This window comes from Lemur catta, chromosome 14 (assembly GCF_020740605.2).
Source record: "Lemur catta isolate mLemCat1 chromosome 14, mLemCat1.pri, whole genome shotgun sequence".
In the NCBI taxonomy this organism is placed as follows: Eukaryota; Metazoa; Chordata; class Mammalia; order Primates; family Lemuridae; genus Lemur; species Lemur catta.
The window spans coordinates 34,610,175-34,637,842 of NC_059141.1; the positions used below are offsets into that span (position 1 = coordinate 34,610,175).

The 27,668-nt window shown below is 37.9% G+C and overlaps 2 protein-coding genes across 3 annotated transcripts in view; one reads left to right on the top strand and one right to left on the bottom strand.

The window, feature by feature from the left end:
- PRKG1 (protein kinase cGMP-dependent 1) overlaps nucleotides 1-27,668 on the top strand; it is a 1,158,333-nt gene that overhangs the window by 623,442 nt on the left and 507,223 nt on the right. The window lies entirely within an intron of this gene.
- Nucleotides 6,610-9,045, bottom strand: CSTF2T (cleavage stimulation factor subunit 2 tau variant). Its single transcript, XM_045569365.1, has one exon. The coding sequence runs from the start codon at nucleotides 8,864-8,866 to the stop codon at nucleotides 7,046-7,048; it is 1,821 nt and encodes a 606-aa protein (XP_045425321.1). The 5' UTR covers nucleotides 8,867-9,045; the 3' UTR covers nucleotides 6,610-7,045.

Genomic DNA, 27,668 nt, shown 5'->3' on the forward strand with positions numbered 1-27,668 from the left:
CACTGATCTTTATAAAATCTTTTGAAAACATTCAGCATAGTTTCATAGAAATAGCCTTTTTCACACTCATGTTAATATATCCATATCTATCTATATATGTATATTACAAAAATTAGCACAATTGGTATAAACTGGTTTATGATCAAACACAGTTGATGTGATAAATATATATTTCAAAGCATTCAACATAATTTTTATAAAAATAACCGTATATTTTTGCAATTATATTTCATATATACACATGTAATATCTATATCTTTATATCTATACCTATGTCTGTGCCCATATGCATATCTATATATTGCAGTGATCCATATCTATCTATACTTATGTCTGTGTCTATATGCATACCTATATATTATAGTGATAGGTACAACTAGCATAGATCTGTTTGGGAACAAACACAATTGACATAATAAATTTAACACAGGCATAATAAAGAGTATCCCATTAGTGACAATCATCAAGTTTGTTGTGTGCCTAGAACAATTGATATGTTTTTCCAAAGGATTACAGAACATGGATTAATCCTACAAAATGTTTAAGTGGCCCTCAGGCAAGACAACTACTCTTAACAAACACAAAAAAGAAAGACAACAAGGAAATGGGAGAGAATGGGGAGACCATTTAAACATATGCTTTGTCTATGATTTCCCAGGTGTTCAGGAAAGGCCTCTCTGAATAAGTGGTATATTAAGTCTTGAGTAAAGAGAATCAACTAAAATGACATTCAAAGGCCTTGGAAAGAGTGGGCAATGAGCAAGGGAAACTGCAAGCACAGAGATGAAAATGAGTGTAGCAAATTCAAGGAAATGAAGTAAGGCCCAAAGTAGTTGTAGCAGTGAGTGAGCAGCCAGTGGTAGGATGTGGTGCTGGTATAGTGAAGAACCAACTTAGTAGGGCTTTATAAGGCAGGGTAAGGATGTTGAATTTTATTCTAGGAGCAATGTAAATCATGAGAGGTTTTTTTAACAGGGGATAGCATAATCTGATTAAGGTTTTTTTGTTTTGTTTAGTTGGAAATTACATAGTGGATCATTTTCTAAAATTAGTTGAGAACAGATAACTCTTCCACTATGTATACTAAACATATGTTCATTCTAGAGCTATTAACATTTAATATTCACGAATATTTATAGTGTATATTTCTTACATTATATATAAATTTTTGAATTGAAAAAGAGGATGTAGCTATTTTGGGTTAATATTTATTGAAAATACAAAAAAATTGTGGGAGAAATATACTTATCGGGTTAGCATTCTATGACATTTCTTTGTTTAGAATACCTCATGAAAATCTATAAATAAAAAATGTATCATGGCCGGGCAGGGTGGCTGGGGCCTGTAATCCTAGCACTCTGGAAGGCTGAGGCAGGAGGATCACTTGAGGTTAGGAGTTCGAGACCAGCCTAAGCAAGAGTGAGACCCCTGTCTCTACTAAAAATAGAAAAAGTTAGCCAAGCAACTAAAAACAGAAACAAAAAATTAGCCAGGAGTGGTGGCAAGTGCCTGTAGTCCCAGGTACTCAGGAGCCTGAGGCAGGAGGATCGCTTGAGCCCAGGAGTTTGAGGTTGCTGTGGGCTAGGCTGACGCCAGAGCACTCTAGCCCAGGCAACAGAGCAAAACTCCATCTCAAAAATAAAAAATAAAAATAAGTTAAAAAATAAAAATAAAAAATGTATCATGTTTTTGTTTTTGTTTGCTCTGGCTTTTTGTTTATTTTGTTGGTGGTTGGTTTTGCAGAAATATACTTGTTGAACAAGTTGCTGAACAGTTTTTCTCTTTCACATTTGTGAAATTAGACACTAATAATTTCAAATGAATCTAATAGCTGTGTTTTTATACAGAGTAAAAACAGGAGTTGTAAATTCAAAATATTACAAGGGCCAGCAGGTAATTGTGTGAATCAAGCCTAATATAAGACTACAGGAAGAAGTTGTGCTTGTGGCCAAATTGGAGAATATAGGACACACCTACAGGCTTTCAAATTCAAAATTTTTGAGGAAATTGGGCTGGTCAAATGAAATTTATCTGTTGGCTCAGTTGGCCCACAAGTCACTGATAGGAGGTTCCTTGTCCGAAGATATTTAAAACTTTTAGGGACAAAACTGATAAAATTAACAATGATTCTAGAGATTTCAACAATTTAATTTCTCTGTTGCTTAAAATAAATGAAGATCTTTTTCTCTGACTGATAACTGACAAGTGTAAAAAGAAGAAATCATTTTAGATATAGTCTTAGCTACAGATAGGAATTATATTTTATTAATAGCCAATGGTTGTGTTTACCCTCCTCAAACAAAGTTTGTGTCTGGCGATGTTTTCAGTCCTGATTAATGTTGCTACATTGATTCAACATGTGAACAAGGGTAATATTTGGGATATGGAGCATGATTTTTAAAATGTTAAAGCATTTATAAAACCAAGCCCTATATTGATCGACCTTTCTATCACATTATTAACTTGACTATACTATTTTTTAATGTGGCACACACTTGGAATATTACTAAAATGAACCTTTAAGATAAAGGAAATTGGGGACCTACTTATAGTAAATGTATCCTTTTTCTGAGGAATATTAACTTGAAGCCTTTACATTAATATGCAAGGAAAAAAAATACATAAGTAGATTCCTAAATTGGCAAAGGTTGCTTCATATTCACTCCAGGCAACATGAGGTGGTAGAGCAAAAAGAGGTTGATGGGTACAGTGAAGTGGTCCAGAGACTTATGCAGAATTACTGAAAAATATTTCTAATATAGGCCGGGCGCGGTGGCTCACGCCTGTAATCCTAGTACTCTGGGAGGCCGAGGTGGGTGGATCGCTAGAGGTCAGGAGTTCAAGACCAGCCTCAGCAAGAGCGAAACCCCTTCTCTACTAAAAATAGAAAGAAATTATCTGGTCAACTAAAATATATATATATAGAAAAAATTAGCCGGGCATGGTGGCGAATGCCTGTAGTCCCAGGTACTGGGGAGGCTGAGGCAGTAGGATCGCTTAAGCCCAGGAGTTTGAGGTTGCTGTGAGCTAGGCTGATGCCACGGCACTCACTCTAGCCTGGGCAACACAGCGAGACTCTGTCTCAAAAAAAAAAAAAAAAAATTTATAATATAACAAGACAGAATTATAATTAAAACAGCTAATTAAATGAAGGAGACAAAATAATTTGGGGGAAACTGCTAGTTTCATTTCTTGATGCCCAAGAGATTGTCCATTCTACTTTGACGAGAGACAACAAATAAGTAATCAAGCAGATATAATTTTTTAAAGACCAAACTTGGTGACACATATGAGATTCATTTCACATCTGCAGATATTATACACAGTGAATCATACAAAATTAGTTACGATTGAGAATGTTGAGTATGTTGTTCTTTTTCTTGATAATTAGTTACCTACTTTTGGGATCTAAATCAACTCCTGGTTATAAAGAACTGTTATTAACCAGATATCTTGCTCCTTTTTCTAAGGAAATATTTGGGTATTTTTTATACAGTATTTAATAAGCACCAGATTTGTTATTATTTTTGACAAACTACCCCAAACATCACTGTTGACACAATACATTCCCTCTACTGACAAAGTTATATATTGTGGTAGAGAAATACCAAAAAGAAACATGATAGTTAGTATCTCTTGAGAAAAGTAATTTGTAATATGAATATTTTTGAAGGTGAATTTTCAACCAAAGGAGTAAACTGTTGTTTCAGGATGCATAAAAATAAATGAAAATATTAAAAGATCTGGTTCAATTAAGATCTGAAATAAATATATATATGAAATATATAAGCATATTATATAACATACAAATATCATATAATGTTCATATTCATAGTATTTAATATTAAAATTTATTTATGAATGGTTTAACATAATAAGTTAATTTCTCAAATATAAATTAGTTCTTGTCCATAGAACATTCTTAATAAGAGATTGATGAAAAAAGCAAGCTCCAGGCCGGACATGGTGGCTCATGCCTATAATCCTAGCACTCTGGGAGGCCGAGGCTGGAGGATCCCTCAAGGTCAGGAGTTCGAGACCAGCCTGAGCAAGAGTGAGACCCCATCTCTACTAAAAATAGAAACAAATTAGCTGAACAACTAAAAATATATAGAAAAAATTAGCAGGGCATGGTGGCGCATGCCTGTAGTCCCAGCTACTCGGGAGGCTGAGACAGGAGGATCACTTGAGCCCAGGAGGTTGAGGTTGCTGTGAGCTAGGCTGATGCCACAGCACTCTAGCCAGGGCAACAGAGTGAGACTCTGTCTCAAAAAAAAAAAATGCAAGCTTCAACCAGGAAAGTCTGTCTAGAGATTAGCTGACAATATAAAGCAGTGAGAGGCTGACATTCTTTTGTGAGAATACTGTGAGATGTAACTGATAATTCAGTTTCTCTGCCACAGTAGGTTGTTGCACATAATTATCCTTAGACCTCATCAGACCCAAGAGAAAGGCCTGACACACCATAGGAAATTAGGTTCTGTGTGCTTAGTTAATGTCCCATCACAGCATGGAAAAGCAAGAAGCTTTGTAAGCTGTGATTATATTAAAGGTTTTCTTTTTTAAAATGCTTTTCTACCATTAGAATTCTGAAAAGTATAGTCAAAAAGTCATTCATAATCTCACTTAGATTAGCATACCTTTGCCTGGGATTCACATTCGCTTCTATCTTATCAAATACTCCAAAATCATAAGTCCTAGGAAGTCAGCAGATGTTAAAACACATTTTTGATATTAATCATCAGTAATATAAAAGGGGAAAGGCCAATGGGCATGCACTGATTAAAGTTGATCATTTCATAATCCCCCCCCAAAAAATGTACTGCCCAAGAGGATAAGCCTTAAAGAAGCATTAGTAAATCAGTGTTTCACCCCATCATCTTCAACTATGATTGTGAATGAATTTGTGATTTCATCTGCAATCTATCTATATTAGGGAAAATGCAGGATGCCAGGGGTTGTAACCTATGATTGTGTAGTAAAATGCGTGAAAGATTCTGATTGTAGCAAATATTGCTTGCATTATTCTTTATTATCAAATGAAATAAGGCTCTATACCTTCTATATCAATCCTGGGACATTCAGATGGTGAAAAGGAAGTGAGGAGACTATTTTATTAGCCTTACCAGACTAAAGGTGACTGCTTTTATTATCTATTTCTAATTGACATTCTAATGCCAATAATTGCTATAGCTCATTTGTTCTCTGTTGAGTCTAAATCCTTATGGGGAAAGCTTATGTGCTCTTAATGGGATTTTTTTTTTCCCCTTAAGACTCTGAAAGAATGTTTTGTCCTTCCTTCCCACCTGTGATTTTTGCTATAGTGAATACAGGAATAAGATAGTCCCCATGTTCAGTTTGTGGTCTATCAGAAGTGAAAGTGGGCAGTAGAGGGTAAAAGCAAACATAGTGCATCTCAATGTGACAAATGCTCTCAGTAATGAAGACACCTACAAGATAGCACTAGAACGCAGTTCTTTCCGGGGAAAGCATACAAAAGCCTATTATCTAAGTATCACCAAGGTATTGCTACTGGTACCAACTATAAAATAGCATGTCTTTATAGTTATCTTAATTGCCAAACTATATGGATAATGAATCTAAAAAAGGGTGTTCCATCTGTTCCTGCAATTTCATTAGTTTTGCCTTTTATTAAAAAAAAAGTAATCAGGCCCCAAGTATATCAAGAATGGATGACTTTTGAATAACACATTCATTAAAAATAAACATATCGGCTGGGTATGGTGGCTCACGCCTATAATCCTAGCACTTTGGGAGGCTGAGGCCAGAAGACTGCTTGAAGCTAAGAGTTTGAGATCAGCCTGAGCAACAGTGAGACCCACCTCTACAAAAAGTAGAAAACTTAGCTGGGTGTAGTGGCACACACATGTAGTCCCAGCTACTAGGGAGGCTGAGGGAGGAGGATCACTGGCACCCAGGAGTTTGAGGTTGCTGTGAGCTATGACACCTTTGCACTGCAAGATGGCAAGCGATAGAAAAGTAGATTATGAAATAAGAAAGCTAAAAAGCACGTTAAATGTTTAGAGTTAAGATTTTTAATTCCTGATTCTGCTTGACCAAATGGGTATCATCTGTGTACAGAAGCGAGTGACCAGGAAACTGAGAACTTTCACTTAATGAAACCTTCCACAATTTATGAAAAGCCCAATGCTGTATATAACTCATCCAAATCAAATGGTCCCTAGACACTGATCTTTGGGAAGGATGGGAGAGAATTACATAGATTCAGACTCAGGGCTTAAAGATTATTGAAAAAATAGGAAGTTACTAAGAGATTACTGGGTCTCATCAGAAGCAGACTTAAGTGACCTGGTTGATCCTAGAACTGTTCCAGCAAAACCATCATGCTTAGGGTCTCGAAACATGGGATAAACGAAGCAACATCAAACCAGATATATTCCTTGATTTTTCAAGTAACACAGCTTTAGAAAAAACCATTCCAACACCACAAATTTAAACTTATCCTGTTCTAACATTTCAAAAGAATTCTAAAACACTAAAGCAATGCTTCCCCTAATACAGCATTCTATTGCCCCCCAAATAAGATTTCATATTTTAAATGGTGTACCAAAAAACAGATCTTATAATTTTAAGGTAAACTTCTTTATTTTGTTATACAACCAAAAATCTTAAATCTTAGTACATTACCATTTTAACAAGTCACCTTTTAGGCTTTTTGTGCAGTTTTCACATAGTTTTACTCAATATTTTAAAAATGTAGTTAACATTGTAGACATTTTAATATTGCTGCATATTCTTTGTTATCTTATTTGGCATAATATAATCATGTTCAGAGCCATTTTTGCCTATTTACAGTGACTTAAAGTGAACAGACCCAATCCCTCCTTCCCCCACCCTCAATTTAAAATAAAAAAGAAAGAAATAAAAAGACAACAAGAAATGACATTAGGTCCTAGGAGGAGGGAAACCCTAACCATTCAAGTGTGGGGATGCTTTTTGCACCCATTCTTCATGCTACAGAATAAACTTTCTGAAACTAAAGCCAAGTATATTCTAAAACCTTTCAAGAAGCTCCAGTGGATTTCTGGATTTGTTCCTTTAAAATGAGGATACTCTGCCTTTGCTCAGGAGGCAGCATGGCAATCTGATCTGCAGTCAGCTGAAGAACTTGCATGATCAAAGCTGCCTTTTCTTGATCCTGTGGAGTTACCTGGCTCTGCCCAGGACTAAAACTGCTAGGCTGGCCTCCACCTTGCTTGCTTGCCCCCTGCATGCCCACTCCTTGTATGCCTGCCCCCTGCATTCCTCCTCCTCCTTGTATACCTGCCCCCTGCATTCCTCCTCCTTGTATGCCTGCCCCCTGCATGCCAGCTCCGGGATTCCCCACCCCAGAAATGCTTGGGACCTGTCTGGGTCCCTGAGGACCACCTGCCCCTATACTAATGGGGCCAGGACCCTGGATTCCACCAGTCATAGGGCCTCTCGAACTGGGGCCAGGGCCCCTCATCTCCAGTCCTCTTGCATCCATGCCTCTTGCTTCCATCCCTCTGGTTTCCATTGCACAGGTCTCCATTCCTCTTCTCTCCATTACTCGTGTCTCTAAGACCTCAGTTTCCATGGCTCGAGTCTCCATCCCGCGAGAATCTCTGTTACCTCTACCATCCATAGGTAGACCTCTTTGATCTATCATGGGTCCTCTGGGCTCTCCAATTAGCATTCTGGGATCTGCTAATGGCCCTCCCCTCATCTCGTGTGATGAAGGGCCGCGGCTGTCATGACCAGAGGCATGGTGCATGGGGGGACCCTGATGGGGTGGGCCCAGATAACCTCTGGGCTCTACTTCTCCAGTGACTGAAAGCAAAGTCCCTCCACGTGGGTCATTTGGAGCATCTCCTAACAGTCCTCGAGGAGGCAGGCCACCAGCAGTCATGGGTCCACGAGGTATAGGAGCTCTAGGATCTGACATCTGCACTTGCCCCCGCTCTAAAGGCACGGGGCCAACCCCTGGAATTCCAACTTGAGGCTGCATTGCTCCTCCAGGAGTTAAAGAACCAGGCCCAGGTCCGGGAACTGCAGCTGGGATTGGCCCCGGAGCTGGAATTCCACCCTGGATGGGAGTCTGCATCAGAGGAGGAATGTCCTTCACAGGTCTTCTAGCCAAATGCTGAGGCTGAGGGGCTGGAGGATTTTGCTGGTTCAGCAGAACATTAGGTCCTGGGCAAAGCGCGGGGCCAGGGCCAGGGCCAGGGCCAGAGACAGAGACAGACTGAGATTTGCCTGGGATCAGCGGTGTGACATGTATCTTGCGATGCAGAATTTTCAGCGCAATCTCTGGATCCATGATTCTCATCACTACTTGTGCCTGCAACAGCGCATAAGCCAGCTGAGGGTTTTGAAGTAACATGTTTCGAGCTTCCTGGTGACTGTTTTGGACACAGAGCTTCATCTGCTTCATCAGCTCAAACATTTGCTCCGGGGGGAGACTGGCGACTGCCCTGGTAATCGATTCAGGGGCATCTTCTGGATCGATGGGGTCCCCATAGGGTGAGTCAATGATGGGCGCTGCAGGCCCTAGACTCTTTAACTCCTCCTTATTCTTTTCACTGGCAGCATTGTCCACCCGAAGCGCTCTCCCGCTGAACTCCCGCCCATTGAGGTTCCGCATGGCACTAAGCGCGGTCTCCTGGTCTTGGTACTCGCAGAAGCCATAACCCTTGGGTTTTCCCGTCTCTCTATCGTATACAAGCCGGAAACTGACAACAGAACCAACCTCCGAAAAAATGTCCTTTAACTGCTCCTCAGTTGCCTCATACGGAATGTTCCCCACGAACACGGAACGCAGTGATCGATCCATTGCCGGGTCTCTCACCGCCAAACTCGACATGATTCCGGTTGTGCACACAGCCGATAGCGGATTCTTCGGAGAGTCTGTCCTCTTGCGCCCCGCACTTCCGCTGAGCAACGGAAGCGGCTCACAAACTCCGGGCAGAAACCTCACTGATACGCTTAAATCGTTCCGCTTGCCTGCGGAACCTGTATCCCATTTAGTAACTTAGCTAATGCTTTCAGCCTCCGATCCTTCACGGTTCTGTCAGCCCCTAATTAGAGACATATGCTTCCTTTGCCACCTCTTAGTCTGACGACTTTCCATAGCGCCCCACCACAACAGGCTTGTGGCGACCCGACCACAGTAAAGATGGCCGCATAGACTTCACCATGGTAACCGCGAGAGGACGCCTTTCTTGACGTCATGGGCGGTTTCGCTTCCGTTCCCCCGGCGGGAAACCGCCAACCGAAAGCTGGTTTAAGGCGGCGTGTTTGTCGTTCTGAAAAAGCGTTTTCATATAGCCGTTTCTCTTCGTTATAGTATATTTAATATTTACAATTACATTCCAGGATGTGAGGCAGAAGTATAGTCGTTTCAAAGCAGATTTCAGATTTGCCCCTTAATATACAAAAGTAATGTCTCCTTTTAGGAAAACACTCAGAAATTAACTGCCTAAAAACATAAACTGCAGCGTGTGCCAGCTGACCCGCCCCCACCCCGTTGCTTTGTGCAACCGCTGTTGATAGGCGGCCAGGCCTGCTAGGTGTTGGCACACAGGCGGCAGTTGTGCTATTCGTGATCCTACCATTTTCTTCTTTAATAAGATTAACCGATTTAATATTAATTAGTGATTCATAATAAATACCGTTTTATGACTTAAGAGTATGGCTTAATTAAATTCATTTAACCGTTCTAATATGTGGACATTTAGATCTTGATTCTGATTTTTATCTTAAAATGGGATACAAGGAATCTACCATCTCTAATACGAAAGGAAAAACAAATTGTGTATTTTTTTTTTTCTTGTGTTAGTTTTGCAGGCAGAAGTTGAAACATATTGAGTGTGAGTTTCCCCCGCCCCACATTTGAAAATAGAGCTGAAGCTTGGAGAGAACCAGTTTAGGTAAAGTGCCCAAGGCCAAGCAACCTGAAAGGCAAAGCCAGGGTTCTTACCCAGGTTGGTCTGGCATAGCTCCGGAGCAGCGCTATTCTACCTGGTAGCCACTAGCCACGTGTACTGAGTACTTGAAATATGGCTAGTGTGATTGAGAAATTAAATGTTACTTATTTTTTATTAATTTAAATATAAAAGCTGATATTTGGTATTGGAAAATTTTTTAGTATTTGAAACAAATTAGGTGTGGAATCTACTCTTGCAATAATAAACTTTGTTAATTCTAAATAAAAATCAGATATTTCCAGTTAAAATTTAACATTCTAATTGAGATGTGCTATGCATGTAAAATATATGCAATATTTTGATGATTAAGTACAAAAAAGTAAAAGTAGCTCATCAATTGTATACTGTTTACATGCTGAAATAATTTTTTGATATACTGGATTAAATAAAATGTATTTTGACATTAACATCACTTGTTTCATTTTACATTTTTTAATGTGGCTGTTAGAAAATTTGGAATTACACGTATATAGACTATGTTATATATCTGTGGACTGCGCTGCTCCAAAGCCTTTGCCTTAACTCTTAAACAGGGAATTATTTTATTCTAAAATATGCCTTTTGAGAGGATCATGGAACTTTGTTTCAGAAAAAAAAAATTGTATTATGTGTCTTGAGTATCCTAGTCCAATGACTAGATTTAAGTATAATGGTTAGCTACACATAAGATAAAATGTCCATTTACCTTGAAATGTTTTAATAATTCTTTAAAACAGTCTTGGACATAGCTATTCACCCAAGACATATGAAAATTTATATCTGCAAGTGATAAGGTATTTATATCACCTAATAAAATCTTCCTGCTATGTCAAAGAAACAGAATAGCCTACTAGTAATGTTGTCTTCCCTCCAATTCTCCCCCCTAACCCCGATTCTTTCATTAGGGTCAAGGGTGAAGGAAGTTGAGGCTAGTATCATTTCAGGAAACAAAAAACAAATCCAAGGACAACTTAGACATTGAGTATATGTGTGTAATTGTGTGTATTAAATGTAGTAATCATGAGGATGGTAATAGGCTATTAGAATAAATTATAAAATTCATAGAACAGCTTTTCTGACAGAGTTTCTTTATTGCTAACTATTGATAATGTCTCAACCAGTGATGCTCATACTTTAGCATGCATCAGAATTATCTAGATCCACAGTGTGTTTGGTCAGATTCTAATTTTATAGGTCTGGAGAATTGTCATTTCTAACAAGTTCTCAGGTGTTGCTGATGCTGCTGGTCTGCAGACCTTTAGAAATCAGTGGTCCTAGGGATTTCAAAGCTTTTTTCTTCGTATTCATCTGACCAAACTAAATTTAGTGTACCCTCTGTTAAAAGTTGTGAAGTATAGGCTTAAAAAAATCTAATAATTTTCCATGCTGGTCTAGTACATCTAGTACATGCTGATCCCATACTGAAGATATCCTGGACTCAAAGATTAGGTGAACACAGAGCAGCTGAGGAACTCTGGAGACAAACTAGAAGGAATAAGCTATGACTATAGAATATGCTATTTGCCACAGGCTTTCCGTGTTCTTTTTAGTCCTCCTATTTGAAACTAGAGGAACGGTTTTGTATGGCCCCTTTCATACAAGACCAGTGTGACTCAGCATGTAACTCGATGACCAGAACACATAAATTAATATTTACTATTATATTAATTGAATGGGCCAGAATCACCAATAGCTCTTAGAAACCTATGTACATTTTCTGGTCCCAATACATATTTTTCATAGCTCTAACTTGGAAGAATATCCATTTTATACTGCTTTTTTATGCTAATAAAGTTTAAACTTTACGTATTTATAGCATGGCATAAACTCTGAAAGATATGCATGGTATATTCTATATGTTCAGATGTCTATTCTTCCAATAAGTCAAAGTATCAAGTATACTAAGACTGATTTTTAAACAAATACACAATGGCATATATGGCCAAATGAGAGCTGTCCTTCAGACTGTTCAGAAACTATAAACTTAATCCATTGTTCAAAATTATTTTTAACACATTAACTCTCATGTGAGTTGTATTTAACTCACGATAGTTTTGAGACCAGGGCCTCGTGAAGCATATATCTCACAGGTCTCTTTACCTTGGGAACCGCATGGTGGGCAGGCAACTCATACTGTAGCATACATGTTATGTGATGGGTGGCCGCTGGGCAAAACCCTGCAGGTGGTTTGTGAAAATCTTGTGTTTTTATTGTTACAATTAATATTGACAATTTAATCCTAAAAATGTGGATTAAATGAATAGAAGTCAACAAATTCCATTTTTCTATTTATGTTTACTTTAAATTACATGTAACCCTAACAAGTCAACATTTTACCCTTACGAACTATTTTTTAAGTTTTCACATTACTTTTTATATTACTAATTTTCAAGTTTTTATATTACTTTTTTATTGAAGAAAACACAGAAAATAATAAAAAATAACAAATTTTTCATTAAATTAGAAAGGATCATTTTGTTTTTGAAGTTTTTATACTACTTTCATAATAAAACACTGTGGCCCCAAGGAAAAATTTTTTTTTCTAGTGTGGCAGTCAATATATTAAACTGCTTCCCTGAAACTGCTTTGGGACTCCATTTATAAGTCATATTAGAAAATTGGTACCTTAATTCAAAAGTACATCTTGTTTTCAACAAAGAGCAGGATTAATGCAACTAAATTCCCAATTTTCTGACCAGATTTGGCAAAAAAAAATGATACTTAGCTATTTCCAAATATCAAAACTTACATCAGAAAATAAGGATTCTGTAGACTTTGAGAGTATTTAAAAAAAAAAAAAACGATTCACCATAGATTAAGTAGACAAATTCCAAAGACAGTAACTAAAAATGTTTTGCGGAATGATAGGCATTTTTGAATTAAGTGTATGGGTCTGTCAAGGTATAGCTCAATAGACTCTTCCACAAAGTTTTACCTCATCTTCCTCCCCCATCCTCTAGGTTGGAAGCAATTTCTTTTTTCTTTAGACAGAAATTATTGCTTATCTGTACCTTTCTGATGATAGTAACTCTTTCACCTTTTAGTAGAATTATGATGTTTCTTCTAAACTACAAAATCATTCAAGATCCCCCTTTATCAATTAACAAAGTGCCTTAAATATATTATTTCATTCATAAGTATTTATTTCAAGCACTGGCAATACAGCAATATAAGAGGTAGAAGTTCTCTAAGTGTCTATCAGTAGCTTCAGCATTGCCCAGAAACATCTTAGAAATACAAAAATTTGGGCCCTACTCCAAATCTATTGCATCAGAAACAGAAGTCGCTTTTAATAAACTTTTCAAGTAATTCTAATGCAGGCTAAAATTTCAGAACCACTTCACTACCAGGAGGCAATCAGCATGGATAGCATAGATAGGTAGGTATTATAGGTAGGTAGACAGATAATAGGTAGGTAGGTAGGTAGGTAGATAGATAGATAGATATTTTGTCTTCACCACTGTTTCCTCAGCACCTGGGGTAGAGCTTAGCACAGGTGCATGCTCATTATATATTTGTTGAATGAATAATGGGAAGTGGCCTTAACATTTGCTAATTCTCAAACCCTTCATTTTACCCAGGAGGAAACCTGTGGCCTTAGATAATATGCCCCAAATCAGAGAGAAGACCAGCAGCCAGGACCCCTGGCATTTTATTCATAGGTCAGGGATAGCTCTTCAGGTTTACATATCTATTAGATATGTAATGCAGTACGTAAAAATGGAAGAGAATGGTAATGTCTAGGTCATCAAGGACGGCTTTCTGATTGATGGAAATGGGATTTAGGAATGGATTATAATCTGGTGTAGATAAACACAAGATGAAGAAAATAAGCCAGGAGCCAGTAATAGCCAAGATGGGAACTGTTGTTTTTGATGCCTTCAGAGGAAACCAATGAAAAGTTGATGAGTAGGGTGATAAAAGATTGGCTTTGGGACAGATTATCAAAGGTTTTAAAGATCAGGTTCATGAATCTGAACTTGATATGAGAGTCAGTAGGCTTTCTTTTCTTTTTCTTTTTTAAAAATCCTTTCCCATGATATCTTTTGCACCTGGGCTCTCCTTCTCAATCCTTTATAACTTTTAATTTAAATTGTGGCAGTTGATCTAATTCAATTAAATGTCTGGAAAAAAATTAAATAAATTGTGGCAATTGTTTTTCCTACATGTAACATACTCTGTTATGTGGATTCATCCTCATTACTCATTTCCCTTCCCTTCATATATTCTCCTCTGGCTAAATTGCACCATTCACTTTTCACTATACACTCTTTTTGTTTTTCCTCTTCCTAGCTTTTACTCATACTGTTTCTATGTCAGGGATGCCTCCTTTCCCCTTTTCCCCACATTCCGCTGTGGCTAAGTTCTTCTTGTCCTTCAGTGTTCACCTCAAAGATACTCCTTTCAAAGTAGAGTATAAATTTGATATCCATTATCTTCTTTCTTGTATCAGAGGTGTTAATATTCTTGTATTACCACTAAAGCATAGAACTCATATCTGATTTATATTCTTCACAAGGTCTAGTCCAGTGCCTTTTATATTCCAAGCCACTCAGTAAATATTTTTAAAATTAATAAAAGATCATCTTCTAATAACTGAATATATATGTTAACCAAATGTTAATTTAGTGTTTTTAGCTTACAAAATATTTCCCTTTGGGTTTACACATATGGTATTGACAATAATCATGTGAAGTACCTACAACTGTATTCTGATTTTGAAGATGAAGAAACTCAGGGAATGATTACAAAGAACTTTACCTAATAATGGACTCACTCAAAATAAAGATACTATTCATAAATGCAAACTCTGAACACTTAGTAGGGAGGAGGTAATCCTTTCAACAATCCTGTCAAGATAGGCAGTCATAGTATCTCAATTTATAGGTAAAGAACAGAGGCACAGAGAAGTTAACTAGCGTGCCTATGTTAACTGGCAGAGCAGGGATTTGAACGCACACTATTTGATTCAAGGAATCAAGCTCGTACATTATTGTTCTATTAAATGAGTTGCACAAGGAGATGTAGCTAGTAAGTGCCAGAGCCTGAAACCAGGTCTCTTGAATTTAAACTTTCTGTTTTACAATTAGTACAGCAATCACACGTTATTGAGACCTGGGCACAGTCTCCCTTGGCCTTTTTTCTGGTTGTCTCCAAGTGTAACTAATTGTAATTTTGACATCACAATCAGTGCTATGGCAACAAATGGACTGTAAGGTATAAAGAGTGAAGCAATTGAGAAAATATTTGCCTTTTCAATAATGCAGGGCTATAGTTAAATATCACGTAAGGATTTTTAAAAGGATCCAGTTAGATAGGTAATATATGCATTTTCCATAAAATGAATGAACTGAAATTTCTCAAACTCCAAATTAGGTTGTTCTGTGACATTTTTCCCAGAAAATTTTAATGTATGCACTATGAAACAACATACAATGGAATAAATAGCAAACTTCATTTACTTGTACATGGGATGAATCACTGTTATTAGTAAGACAAAGATTACATGAATTTTGGGCTTCTGGGAATATGCCATTTCTGGACTCAAGGTTGAACAGAGCCAAATGTTCTCCTTGGAAGGGATCGTATAGTCCAGTCCTGCTTTTTTTTAATAGATGAAGAATGTGAGAGCCAGAGAAGGAAAGAGACTAAATTAGGACCAGGTGTCTAGTTACTGGACTACTTTGTAATGGGATCTAGATCAGACTGTCTCTCCCAAACTATATTCTCAGCACTTCTGTAGAGAAGTAGAGTGAAGGTGACATAATCACAGACCTTAATGTCAGAGAGACGTGGGTTAGCTTTCTAATTCGAGAAGTAATTGTGTGGCCTTGGATAAATTACTTAACTTCTCTGTGCTTCCATTTCTGCATCTTTTAAATGAGAATAATGTCACCTGTATGGGATCTTTGTGTGGAATACATGACATGTTTGTTTTTATTTTTCCTTACATTGTATGGTAATTATTAATGTGCATTTATTGTAGTGGTAGATGAAGCAGCATCTTTTGTGAAAAGAAGACGCAAGTTTTAGTCTAATGCTATTTATTTGGGGGTCTCTATCTTCATTTTTATCTTGAAGGGGTTGGATTTGATGAGCTAATGTCATGATGTGTTGTCAGATTATGTTATTTTAAAATTGTACAGAGACAACCTTGGGTAACACTATAGTTTTTTTTTTTTCTTTTTTTTTTTTCTCTTTTTTTCCCTACCACATCTGAGTTTCTGTAACACTGCAGTTTTAACTTGAGGTAAATTTGTAGTTGAACCTGGGTAATTTTGAGGCCTGATCCCATAGAATACTTCGATGAGAATTTTACTGATTATCTTGGTACACACTAGGTTCTTGTACTAAACCATGACATACTCTCTTCAAATATTTAGTGACCTGAAATTCCACTTACTCATTTCCATTAAAAGGGCCTGACTGAACTTTGAGAGTGGAGGATGTAGGCTTATTCAATATTGCATTGTTCTGGCACATAGGATGCCTATATGAGCATACAGTCATGATTGGGATGCCATAGGACTAGTGCTTCAGAGTGTTCACTGGCAGGCACGGGCCACCATTTATTCAAACATGGAAAGGCGGACCTAATTGGACAAGAGGCAGAACTCCATTATTCTTGCTTCAGGCTGTCACCTGAAGGAACAGAGAGGAAGAAAGAATCCTTATAATCTGTGGGAAAGAATAAGCCCTGAAACTGGGTCTGAATAAAGATTCTGTTTAAGGTTTAAGTTGAACAACTCAGGATTTTTTTTTTTTTTTTTTTACCAGAACAATCCAATACCCAGGTTCAGAGAAATGTTTAAACTGCCATTCACTTCAGAGATTAGGCTGGTATCTCTCTTCTGAGGCTGGGTTGGGTTGGGTTGAGAATGAGCCTATATTTATACCAAGTTTCGGGAAAGAGGCCTTTCTGAAACATTTGATTCGAGGCTCAGATTGTTAAAAACAACAACAAAAGCCAATGTAACAGAATGTATTTTAGATTCATTATCACAGCTGAATGATCCTTGAAAAACATTACTTCAGGAGTGCCAGTTTAAATTTGTCATCTAACTCTAGATTCCTGAGTTAGAAATTAGATAAAAATATAAAATCCAATGTTTATAGGAATGTACTAGCTCACACTTTCTGGTACAAGTACAGAAACCAACTCCAACCATGATAAGCGAAGGAGGTGATGGTATTTTAATGATATTCTGTTCTCTCTCAGAACCCACAGACAGCGTATTAGTCTGCTAGGGCTACTATAATAGAATACCATAGACTGGGTGGCTTAAACAACAGAAATTTATTTTCTCACAGTTCTGCACTCTAGAAGTTCAAAATTAAGATGCCAAGCAGGTTTGGTTTCTCCCGAGGCCTCTCTCCTTAGTTTGCAAATGTCTGCCTTCTCACTGTGTCCTCATGTGGCTTTCCTTCTGTGTGCACTCACTTCTGCTGTCTCTTCCTCTTCCTACAAGGATACCCATCATATTAGATTAAGGCCCCACGCTTATGACATCAGTTAGCCTTAATTATCTCCTTAAAGGCTGTATCTCCAAATACAGTCATACTGAGCATTAGAGCTTCAACTTATGAATTTTTGGAGGACATAATGGAATCCATAACAGGCAGTAATGCAGTAATCTTTAGGAAAAGAAGGAATAGGTAATTGTAAGGCATTTCAAAGGCACAGTTGTGGTGGTTCTTCTCTGATGAAGGATCAGATCTCTCTGATTTCTCTCCCTAGTCCATTGCCATTCCAGTTTTCTGGGACAGAGAATCCAAATGCCCAGCTTTACTGTGACATCTGTTATTATTCAATTTAGCATGAGAAAGGGATTGGGGCCAGGAGTGATAGTGAGACTATTTAACAACCGTATGCCAGGGCCCAGCAATCAGCTGGAGCAAGAGGAACCTACAGATGCTTTCAGTGCCTGGTGTCAACCTCCTTTACTTGCTGGGTCATGCAGAGGTGCAGGACAGGGGATTTGGGTGCTCAGGGCAAGTGTACATTTATCATCAGGTACAGATTTTCAATTATTTTAACCACTGGTGCAGCCTTACTGGTAACAGCTGACTATATCTATCCTGGTTGACCATGAATTCCAAAAACACTTGCTAATGACTACACTTTTTAGAGAGGGGAACAGTTAAAAGGGTTGTTTTGAGTGCGGCAACCATTTCCAATGTATTACTGAGAGAAGTTTTTTGTTTGTTTGTTTGTTTCTTTTTAAGAGGCAGAGTCTCACTCTGTTGCCCTGGGTGGAATGCAGTGGCATCAACATAGTTCACTGCAACCTCAAACTCCCGGGCTCAAGTGATCCTCCTGCCTCAGCCTCCCACATCACTGAGACTACAGGTGTGCTCCACCACACTTGGCTAATTTTTCTATTTTTTGTAGAGATGGGGTCTCACTCTTGCTCAGGCTGGTCTTGAACTCCTGAGCTCAAGCAATCCTCCTGCCTTAGGCTCCCAGAGTGCTAGGATTACAGTCCTGAGCCACTGTGTCCGGCCACTGAGGGAGTTTTTCCAAAATATTTCTCTAAGTCATTCCCTCCATCTCTGCAAAAATAAAATGTTAGTTCCAAAAATGGGTCATTGTCATCAAAATTTTAAAATTTGATTTACAGATAGAAATATGGTCTAATATAAAACAGTAGAGAAATGTTTAGTTACTAATTCACATCCTTCAGAAAGCGCACACTATATATAATGTATGAATAACTTGAGAGTGAATAGAGTATACCTTTTTAAATATCAAACTCTTCCATCCTTCATTTAAAAATATTGACGATTCTATTTTTGACAGTTTAATGACACAGTGATAAACAGTGACAGTTCTTCCATTTATTATCATCTTCGTCCCTATCTTCTGACATTTATGTTGAAATAACTGCATATACTTTCTCACAGAGCAATACAATAAGAGAATTTCCTCTCCCTGGCCTCCAGGTGTTTGTCAATTCCCTCCTGGCTCCGGGAAACAAAACAAGTACCTGTAGGGGAACAGGGAAGTGCAAATGACCTATTCCTCTGGAGCTCAGTCTTTTGTTGGCCCTGAAAATGGAATTGTGTGTGCTAGCCTGTGGCCCCTGAGGAGTCCAGGAAAGAAAAGCTGATGCCTGCAGGGAGAATGAAGAGAGTGCCAAAGTTTCCCTGCCCATTTAGTGATCTGGAGTTTGCTGCCAAGGTTGCAGGACTGGGTAATTGTTGCAGGTGTTCATTCTCACCAGCAGGACTTCCAAAGGGAGGTGAGGCTCCAAGAAATCCTTCTAAGAGCAGCTGTCTCTGCAGATGGGGAAGGTGATGGAGGAAGGTAGGAGAGTGTTTGCATCCCCATTAGGAAGGAAACTTACCTGACACATTTCAGATCAGCAAGGGCCTAGTAATGCTTTAGGATACTATTATTCATTATTCAACTAAAATTTATTCAGCCCCTATTTTGTACATACTTATTCAGCACGTACTTTGTGGAAGGTGGGCACTGAGTTAGATACAATGGGAATTTAAAGATGAACTGAAATGTGACTCAAGCTTTCAGTAGAACTTTCACTGGAAACTTTCATTAGCTTTTCTCTTGGACTTTCACTGAGGATTTATGGTGTTCAGATTCAAGTCTGTGGCAAGAGAACAGCTGTGCCTGCAAGGAGTTTCTGTTCTGTCAGACAAGACAGAGAATGCAAGATATGAGCAGACAGTTTCCAAATGTATTTTTGATTTGTTTGATTTCTGAGACGTACATGGAAAACAAAAATGTAGCTACTGTTTATCCATTGACCCTCTTACTGAGGTTAAAGATGAAAAGATTTTTTTTTCTTTATTACTGAGAAAAGGATTGTTATTCTTCTTTACCTTGCTAAGTTCTATATACCTATATGCACTGAAGACAGAGATTGTGATTTATAACTGGTTGTATTTCATTCAAAGCCAGCACAACTCTGACAGCCCCTCATACTCACATTTATCTAGAAGCAGGAGCTTCAGGCAAGCCTGTTATATGGATCAGGTCACTGATTCAGTGAGCAGGTATTGTCATTGTCGGATAGGGTTCTTAAACTCTAACCTTAAAGCATGATTTCTTGGGAATAATGTTTAAGTATAGCATGAATATATATATATATATAAATGTAACCAATTGTTTATCATTTAATTAAACTATTACAACTAAATTCAAATATCATTTGTACTTTAATCAAATGTTACAAATATGAGATTACCTTTGACTACCAGTCTCTGATCACAAGTGAAGCACCATAATAGCTTGCTAACCAGGGACAGTATGGAGGATGCTTCTGTTGATACCTTGATACATTGTCCTGTTTTGTGGGGGGGGGGGTTCACACACATGAAAGGATTATATTTCCCCTTTTGGGGTAGCTCAGCGACTAGTTATGTTATTTGAGGACTTTGTTTCCTAAATTAACCTTTCTTATTCCCATACCTCCTTCTAAATTTTTCTGTTTCTCTTTCCTGTTTCTGTAGTTGCTGTCTACTATATCTGTTACTTTCTGATGTCTTTCTTTTACTCAAAGTGTAGATGTGTATTCTTCCTATTGTCTAGGTAGAAGCCAGTTCTGTGTTCCTAGAAAGAATAGCACCATGGGAGAACATATCAAGGCCCCCTTGCTTTGGTTTCCCTCCTTCTGGCTCCAAGGCAGTTCTAATTTCTTACCCCAAAGCTGAGGCTTTTTTTTTTTTTTTTTTTGTCTACTTTCTTTCGAAGACACCAGCACTTTTTCCTGCATGTAGGAGGTAACTGTCAGTAGCTGTGGGTGGTTGGGTGAGAAAGTAGATAAGATAGATTGTTGGAAAGTTAAATTAGGGGAGAATCTTTGAGTTGTGGGTGAAGACAGAAGTAAACATTTTAATGGAATAGATCTAGAAAGGCAAAGACCAAAATAAACCATGGGGATAATGAGCTTATAGTCTTTTCTCTTTAAAAAGTCTTTCCATATACATTGTAGGAAAGGAAAAATATCTTTTCTTCACCCACCTTAGGTTCATGGCTGAGGCCCTATAACAAAAGATGGATTAACAAGAGGGAAGCATACAAATGTATGTAATAAAAGTTTTAGATGATACAGGAGCCTTCATAAGGAAATAAAGAAGTGAAGAAACAGGTAAATCCTAAGTAATTTCATGCTAGGTCTGATGGAGGTTGGACAGCCATAGAGAAATACTAGAGGACAGAAGGTTATGATCTAATGGTAATAAACTGGAGGAAACTTAGAAAAACGTGTTTGTTCATATTCTTCTGGGTGTCTCTGTGCCTCCAGCTCCTTTTCTCTGAGTATAGGGAGGACACCTCTCATGGGGGGTCTTATGACCTGCCTCAAGGGAAGGTCGGAAATCCTTCCTAGGTTTTATCACCTGCTCCAAGGAAGAAGGATGTGGGCAAGTTGAGAGTGACCTTCCTGCTTGTGCTGTTTTCTCAAATTCCAAGTGCCATATTTTGGGGTAGTATATCCCGAACCTCATCAACATTTATGTATTAAAGTTACTATCACATTATAAAGCTTATTCACAATATTATTTGGAAAATTAAGAGTTTAATATACAGCAGTATAATTATGCAACTCTAAGTGTCTTTTTATAAATGCAGGCTCTAAAATATTTAATATTCATCACTGCAACCTAAAAGAAAGCCATGTGAATCCAAACAATTATTATAATTATAATGCCAGGCACTGTACTAAGTGCTTTACACATAATTGCTTATTTGACCCACACAGTAACACTATGAGGGCACTTTGATGGATGAGGAAACTGAGGCACAGATAGGCTAACTAATTGGCCCAAGATTACACAGCAAGTAAGAGACAGACCTGGGATATAATCGCCAGCAGTTTCACTAAGGGAAATTGCTAGAAGTTCTGACTTAGAATAAATGTTTTGTTCTCCCAAAGGAAAAATTCTGCTAAATTTCACCAGCAGCCAAATTTTCTAACTTTTCTTGCCCTGTCAGCTGCCTGTCAATTTTGTAAAGAAATGCAGCCTAAAACTGACAGGAAAAAACTCTGAAATCTCTAACCACACAACAGAATATTGAAGAATCCTCACAAAGTGTTATTTTATAGCACTAAAACCAGCTGCCAGTTGCACCAGTGATTTAATAGACACCATTTAGCTAATATATTATTTTGCCAAGAAAATTCATTGCATTGAATTCTATTCTAATCTTTGGCGGCTGCTTACATATAAAAACAGAGTGCCTAGAAACTAAATTATTTCACAGAGGGGAAAAGTAAAGCAGAGATGGCTATTAATTTAAGCTGTTTCACATTGAAACTGTCACTTCAAATAAAGAAATACGTGTGGAGTAAGATTTATGAGATTCTTTGGTAAAGAGAAGCACTTAAAATAGCAAATTTCATGTTTAGAAGTTCCAAAGGTATTGTTTATATAAATAAGGTACTAAAATGGATTGACTATTTTTTAGCTTTAAAACTAGGATGACGAATATAAAAGTATTTTGCAGACTCTGAAACATTATGCACACCTCAGGCTCATGTAGGTTTATGTAATACCAGTGATTGTGTTCACTGTATTATTACTGAGTCTGACAGGGGTGGCAATATTATTCTATGGCTTGCAATGTCTCTTAAGAAAAAGACATACAAACATGATTTAGTATCCCAAATGTTTCTTAGAATCTATAAGAGCCATTTAAATTGAGTAGATCGGAGTTTACTAATATTTTTATTTCTTAAATGTATATAGTGCTTACCATATTGGATGACCAGACTTCTCTTTATACAAAGGAAAAGAGTGGCCACAAACTCCATGTGCAGACCATGGGAGAGGCAAGAGTTACTCTCCTGCAGTGACCCTCAATCAAGTGGGAGACTAAGGCACGTTCACGACCAAGAAGACAGTAGGATGAAAGAAAGAGGGGAGGTCAAAAGGGCATCTTCTATGTCTTGAAAAAGAGAAGAAAGAGCTGTAGAAAGCAAAGGAAATGACACAGAGAGGTAGATGGAAGGATATGCTGAGTGATCACATCAACATTTTTATGTGCTGCAGTATATACCACCCAGACCAGAGAACGGCAGGTACACCAGTCAATGGCCATGACACCTTTCCGTAGCCATGGAAAGATTGAACTGTCTCTTTTTTTTTTTTTTTTGAGACAGAGTCTCGCTTTGTTGCCCAGGCTAGAGTGAGTGCCGTCGCGTCAGCCCAGCTCACAGCAACCTCAAACTCCTGGGCTCAAGCGATCCTCCTGCCTCAGCCTCCCGAGTAGCTGGGACTACAGGCATGCGCCACCATGCCCGGCTAATTTTTTCTATATATATATTTTAGCTGTCCATATAATTTCTTTCTATTTTTAGTAGAGATGGGGTCTCACTCTTGCTCAGGCTGGTCTCGAACTCCTGAGCTCAAACAATCCGCCCGCCTCGGCCTTCCAGAGTGCTAGGATTACAGGCATGAGCCATCGCACCTGGCCTTGAACTGTCTCTTATTACCATCCCTTGCAACAGTAGCTCTGAAAGGTTGGAAGGCATCATTCATTGTTTGTAATCACAAAATGGTGAAAACAACCTAAATATATATCCGCAGTAAATTAGATAAATGCATTATATTTATTAGAGCTATATATTATAAAAATTTATTCTCTTGTATAGAATTACATGCAACTGTTTTAAAAAGAAAAACTTACATGTGTTCTTATGGAATAATCTCTTATAAATGTATTTAAGTGAAAAAGAACAAGGATCAGGACAATGTTATTTTATGCCCCCATTCTTTTTTGATTTCCTCCAACAGGATGTATATACATATATAAGCTGTTTATTTGTATATTCATAAAGTATTTCTCAAAGGATATCTAAAACACTAATAATAACAGTTTTCTATGGACAAGAAAAACCAAAGAATAGGATAATAGGGAGGTTTATTTTTTCATGGTTTGTTTTTTATTTACTGTTAGACTTCATTTACCCTGTGTTCTTCATCCCCTCACCCGCAAAAGCACTTAATTAGGTACAATTTGGAGTTCATTTTTCTACTATTTGTCAGACTTCATGTATAAGTAAATTTACAAATTAAAAAACTTCTCAATCAAATTAACATGCATCAGAAATCCCTGTAGAAACTCACTAGAATAAAGATACCTGGGTCTTCTCCAGGTAGAATAAATAAAAATCTCTGAACAAAGAGCCCTGGGATCTGCATGTGGAATGAACAACTGGAACCAAGCCCTCGGGGGCTGCAGACTTTACTTTGAGAAACACTTCATTTGAACATGATTGCTATTGTTATATTCATGTTATTCATTGATATATTCTGAAATGTAACTGCTCCATGGAATAGAAGGCAGTTCAACAGTCTAAGAAATAAACATCTGTTAAAAATAGCGGTTATTATTATCCTTATTGGATCCTCTATCCCATCTAAAGAAAGAGGACACATTGCCATTCTGCTTATCATTGCACCTGGACACACCCTGCCTTATATCTGAGGGGATGATGTAAACAGCCTTGATGTGGAAAGTCAGAATGAGAAAATGTTTGAAAACTTTTCCTGGAAACCTTACTTATGTGCGTTATTACCTTTAGTGATAGTCACTAAAAATATAGAAGTTTTTATATATGCTTGTGTGACCTTTCGTTTTCCAAGCCTTTCCAAACTTGTCATTAGACAGGTGGGGCTTAGGCATTCACAGCCATTGGGATTATTAGGATGCCATGCCATTTTATATCCGCTTCCCAAACCTCACTTCCCTTGAATGCTTTGCCACGTGGATGCCAAGCTTGTCTTATCATAACTGTTCTATATTCCTTGCTTTGCAGCGTCATGGCCCCCTATTATCACACTTCACTGTTTCTCACTTCCTACCACCTGCTGCTACTCTGTTTTCTTCTTGCCTGTTTCTATCTCCTATCCCTGTGGGGAGTGGGAGAGAATTCGCCTTGCACAAGCTTCCAAAAGCAATTGCACCTGTTGTTAGGTTATCAAGCAGAAACCTGGCTCTTCTAGTTTGTGGTTCATCATCCAGGTTTCTGATGATTGCCCTGGAGGATATTTGAGTGGCTTCATCTTGGCTTATAGTCAAACATAACATTCTCTGCCATTCTAGAAGCCATGTCTCAAAACTAAGCATGGGTATCTGGATACTCACATACCCTCAGATCTCTGTGAGGTCTTTGGTGTTCTGGAACCTAAGTATCTGCCAACAATCTTTCTTGACATTTTACTTAAAGTGTTTCTTGGAAACAGGTTTCCAGGTGACTTACCCTGATAACCCAGCATTCCCAGATTAGCATCCAGGTTCCCAGGACCTTCCTATAATAATATATATTGAAACAAGTACAACAAGTGTTTCCATGTAATTGCTATTATTCATTTGGTTGCCAGGGTAATAAGCACTATGTGAACCATTAGAATCAATATGGATTAGCCGTTGAGTCATAAATACTAAAAAATATGCATTATTCAGCAAGTTGCTCTCTATGCTTACCTAGTTATGTAGCTTTTCTTCATTAAAAGGACAAGTGATGCTCTCCTAATTTTATGGGAAGCATATTTAAAGAAGATGACTCTCAAAATACGCAATGAATTTGTTCCAGAAAAGCTACCTGTATACTAAATCCTATTTTCCTATTGATATCCATTATAAAATTGAAGATACTATTCTGTTATTTTTTGTTCCTTATAAAATATTATTTGTAGTTAATAGTTCAGCAAACTTAAGAAACCTGTAGATAAAAGAAAATTTATATTTTTATAGGAGCATTCATATTTGGTAAGTAGCAATATGTGAATGCAAGATTTCTCTGCTTGTTTTTCTTATTTGCCCCAATAGCTTAAGGGTTCAAAGAGGAAAGAAAAGATAGCAGTCCTTGCAAAGAATTCTGATTGATCAAGTTTCCATACAGAAATTTTTTTCTTTTAAGTATTCTACAGTAGAGGAGATCAGAGTTCTGTCTGGTTGCTCAGATCCTGTTCTTCCACATTTCCTTAGAAATGACTAGGCTGAAAATAAGTTTAAAGGAGGCTAAGATATGGCCAAATATACAAACAGACCATTCAGGTTATGGCAATGGTTCATTAGGCAACCTTGACACAATGGAGATTACATTCTATGGATTTTAGGTTTTGGTACTTGGGACATAATAACAGCAAATACTTAGATATTAGCTGTGACCAGCACATTGAAAAATTCATCTTGTGAATAAGAGTGCCTTCCTTTGAGGAGCTTATTTGTTGAAAGTAAAAATGCTAAAAATATTTTGTAATCATTATTTCATTAAATAGCCCAGGACTTAATTCATCCTGGCTGATCTCATATTCTGAGTTGACAGTTCCATCCTAGAGCTAGAGATAAAGAGATCAACTCAGTTCCCATCTTCATAGAACTAGGAATCCAGCAGGAAAACTAAAAAACTAAATAAGCACTACTGATAAAGTATGATGACTGCCAGAATAAGAGAATTTCAATGCTGAGACCCAAAGTATAAATCGGAGACATTAATAACTAGGTAAAGATGAGATCAAGAGTATTCAGGGCAGAAGGAAAGGGATGTGCAAAGCTCAGAGTCAAATGCAAGCAGGGGAGTGCAAGCAGGCAAAGGCTCTCCCAGATAATATTCTGACAGATGAGACTCAGTAACTCACTGCCTGACAGCTGGAAAGCTGGGAAATGCCAGGTCTTCATCCCTGTACTATTATTGTTAAGTATCCTACTACTGTTTTTACACCCCTTAAAAAATTGGACATTCAATTTATACTCAGAAACCACATCAGTTTAACATGGAGTTAAAACAATTGCTTTATCACTTGATTTCCATTTTCTTCTCTCTGCTGATTTCCCTTGAAGTAAATGTAGGGCAGTTTTTGTTAATAATACTGCTATCTGGAAAGTGTGAAAATCTCGTCAGGATCGGGGCCCGAGGGCAGGGAGTGGCAGGCACTGTGAACAGACTGGTGCACTGCAGGATTCCAACTGGTTCTTGCAAAGCAAAAAAGGAAGCCATGAGGGCACCCTCAGGTCAATGTGCTGGGTCTGAAAACAAAGCGGAGCTTGGCTTAAGATGAGCAGGGAGCAGACGGAAGACAAATAACAGACATTTCCTCTTCCGCAGCCTCCTCTCTCTCTACTCTGTCTGTCTGTTTTTGTTCCTGTGTATAGATGAGCTCTAAGTAACAGCTTAGGCAACAGTGTGTCAGCAGTGGCAGAAGATCAGGGCGGCCAAAGGAAAGATGCATCAAAATAAGCGAGGGGACAGCAGCCAGGAGGGCAGATAATGATTTCTGAAAATTAGTCACTGTGCCGATATAATATGAATGTGGCTTTGTTGCTTAACTATGGGCAGATCCCCAAATGAGAGTATGAGGTAACATCTTTAGAAATGCAGAAATAATGAGGCTATGATCAACAACATGGACAGCACATTATAAGCCTTCTTTGAAATTTAAGTCTTCATTGCTTTCTGCCTTGGTTGTTATAGTATTTTTCTAAATCATCTTCCTGCCTCAGGTTTCTTAGTTCTCCCCTTATCTATACATCCATCACACATTTATTTTCTCTTATCTACTAGATATTATTCTGGGGGGCAGATGTTGTGAAATGAAATTCCTACTGTCATGGGACTTCCATTCTAGTGGGGGTGGGGTTGGGGACAGACAACACACTGATACATTAAAAATAACAATAATAATTTCCCATTGTAATGGATGCTATGAAAAGAATATAAGTGTAACTGATTG

What these genes read in the sequence shown, in the direction of transcription:
- CSTF2T (XM_045569365.1), bottom strand. Translation starts at nt 8,866, where the DNA reads ATGTCGAGTTTGGCGGTGAGAGACCCGGCAATGGATCGATCACTGCGT.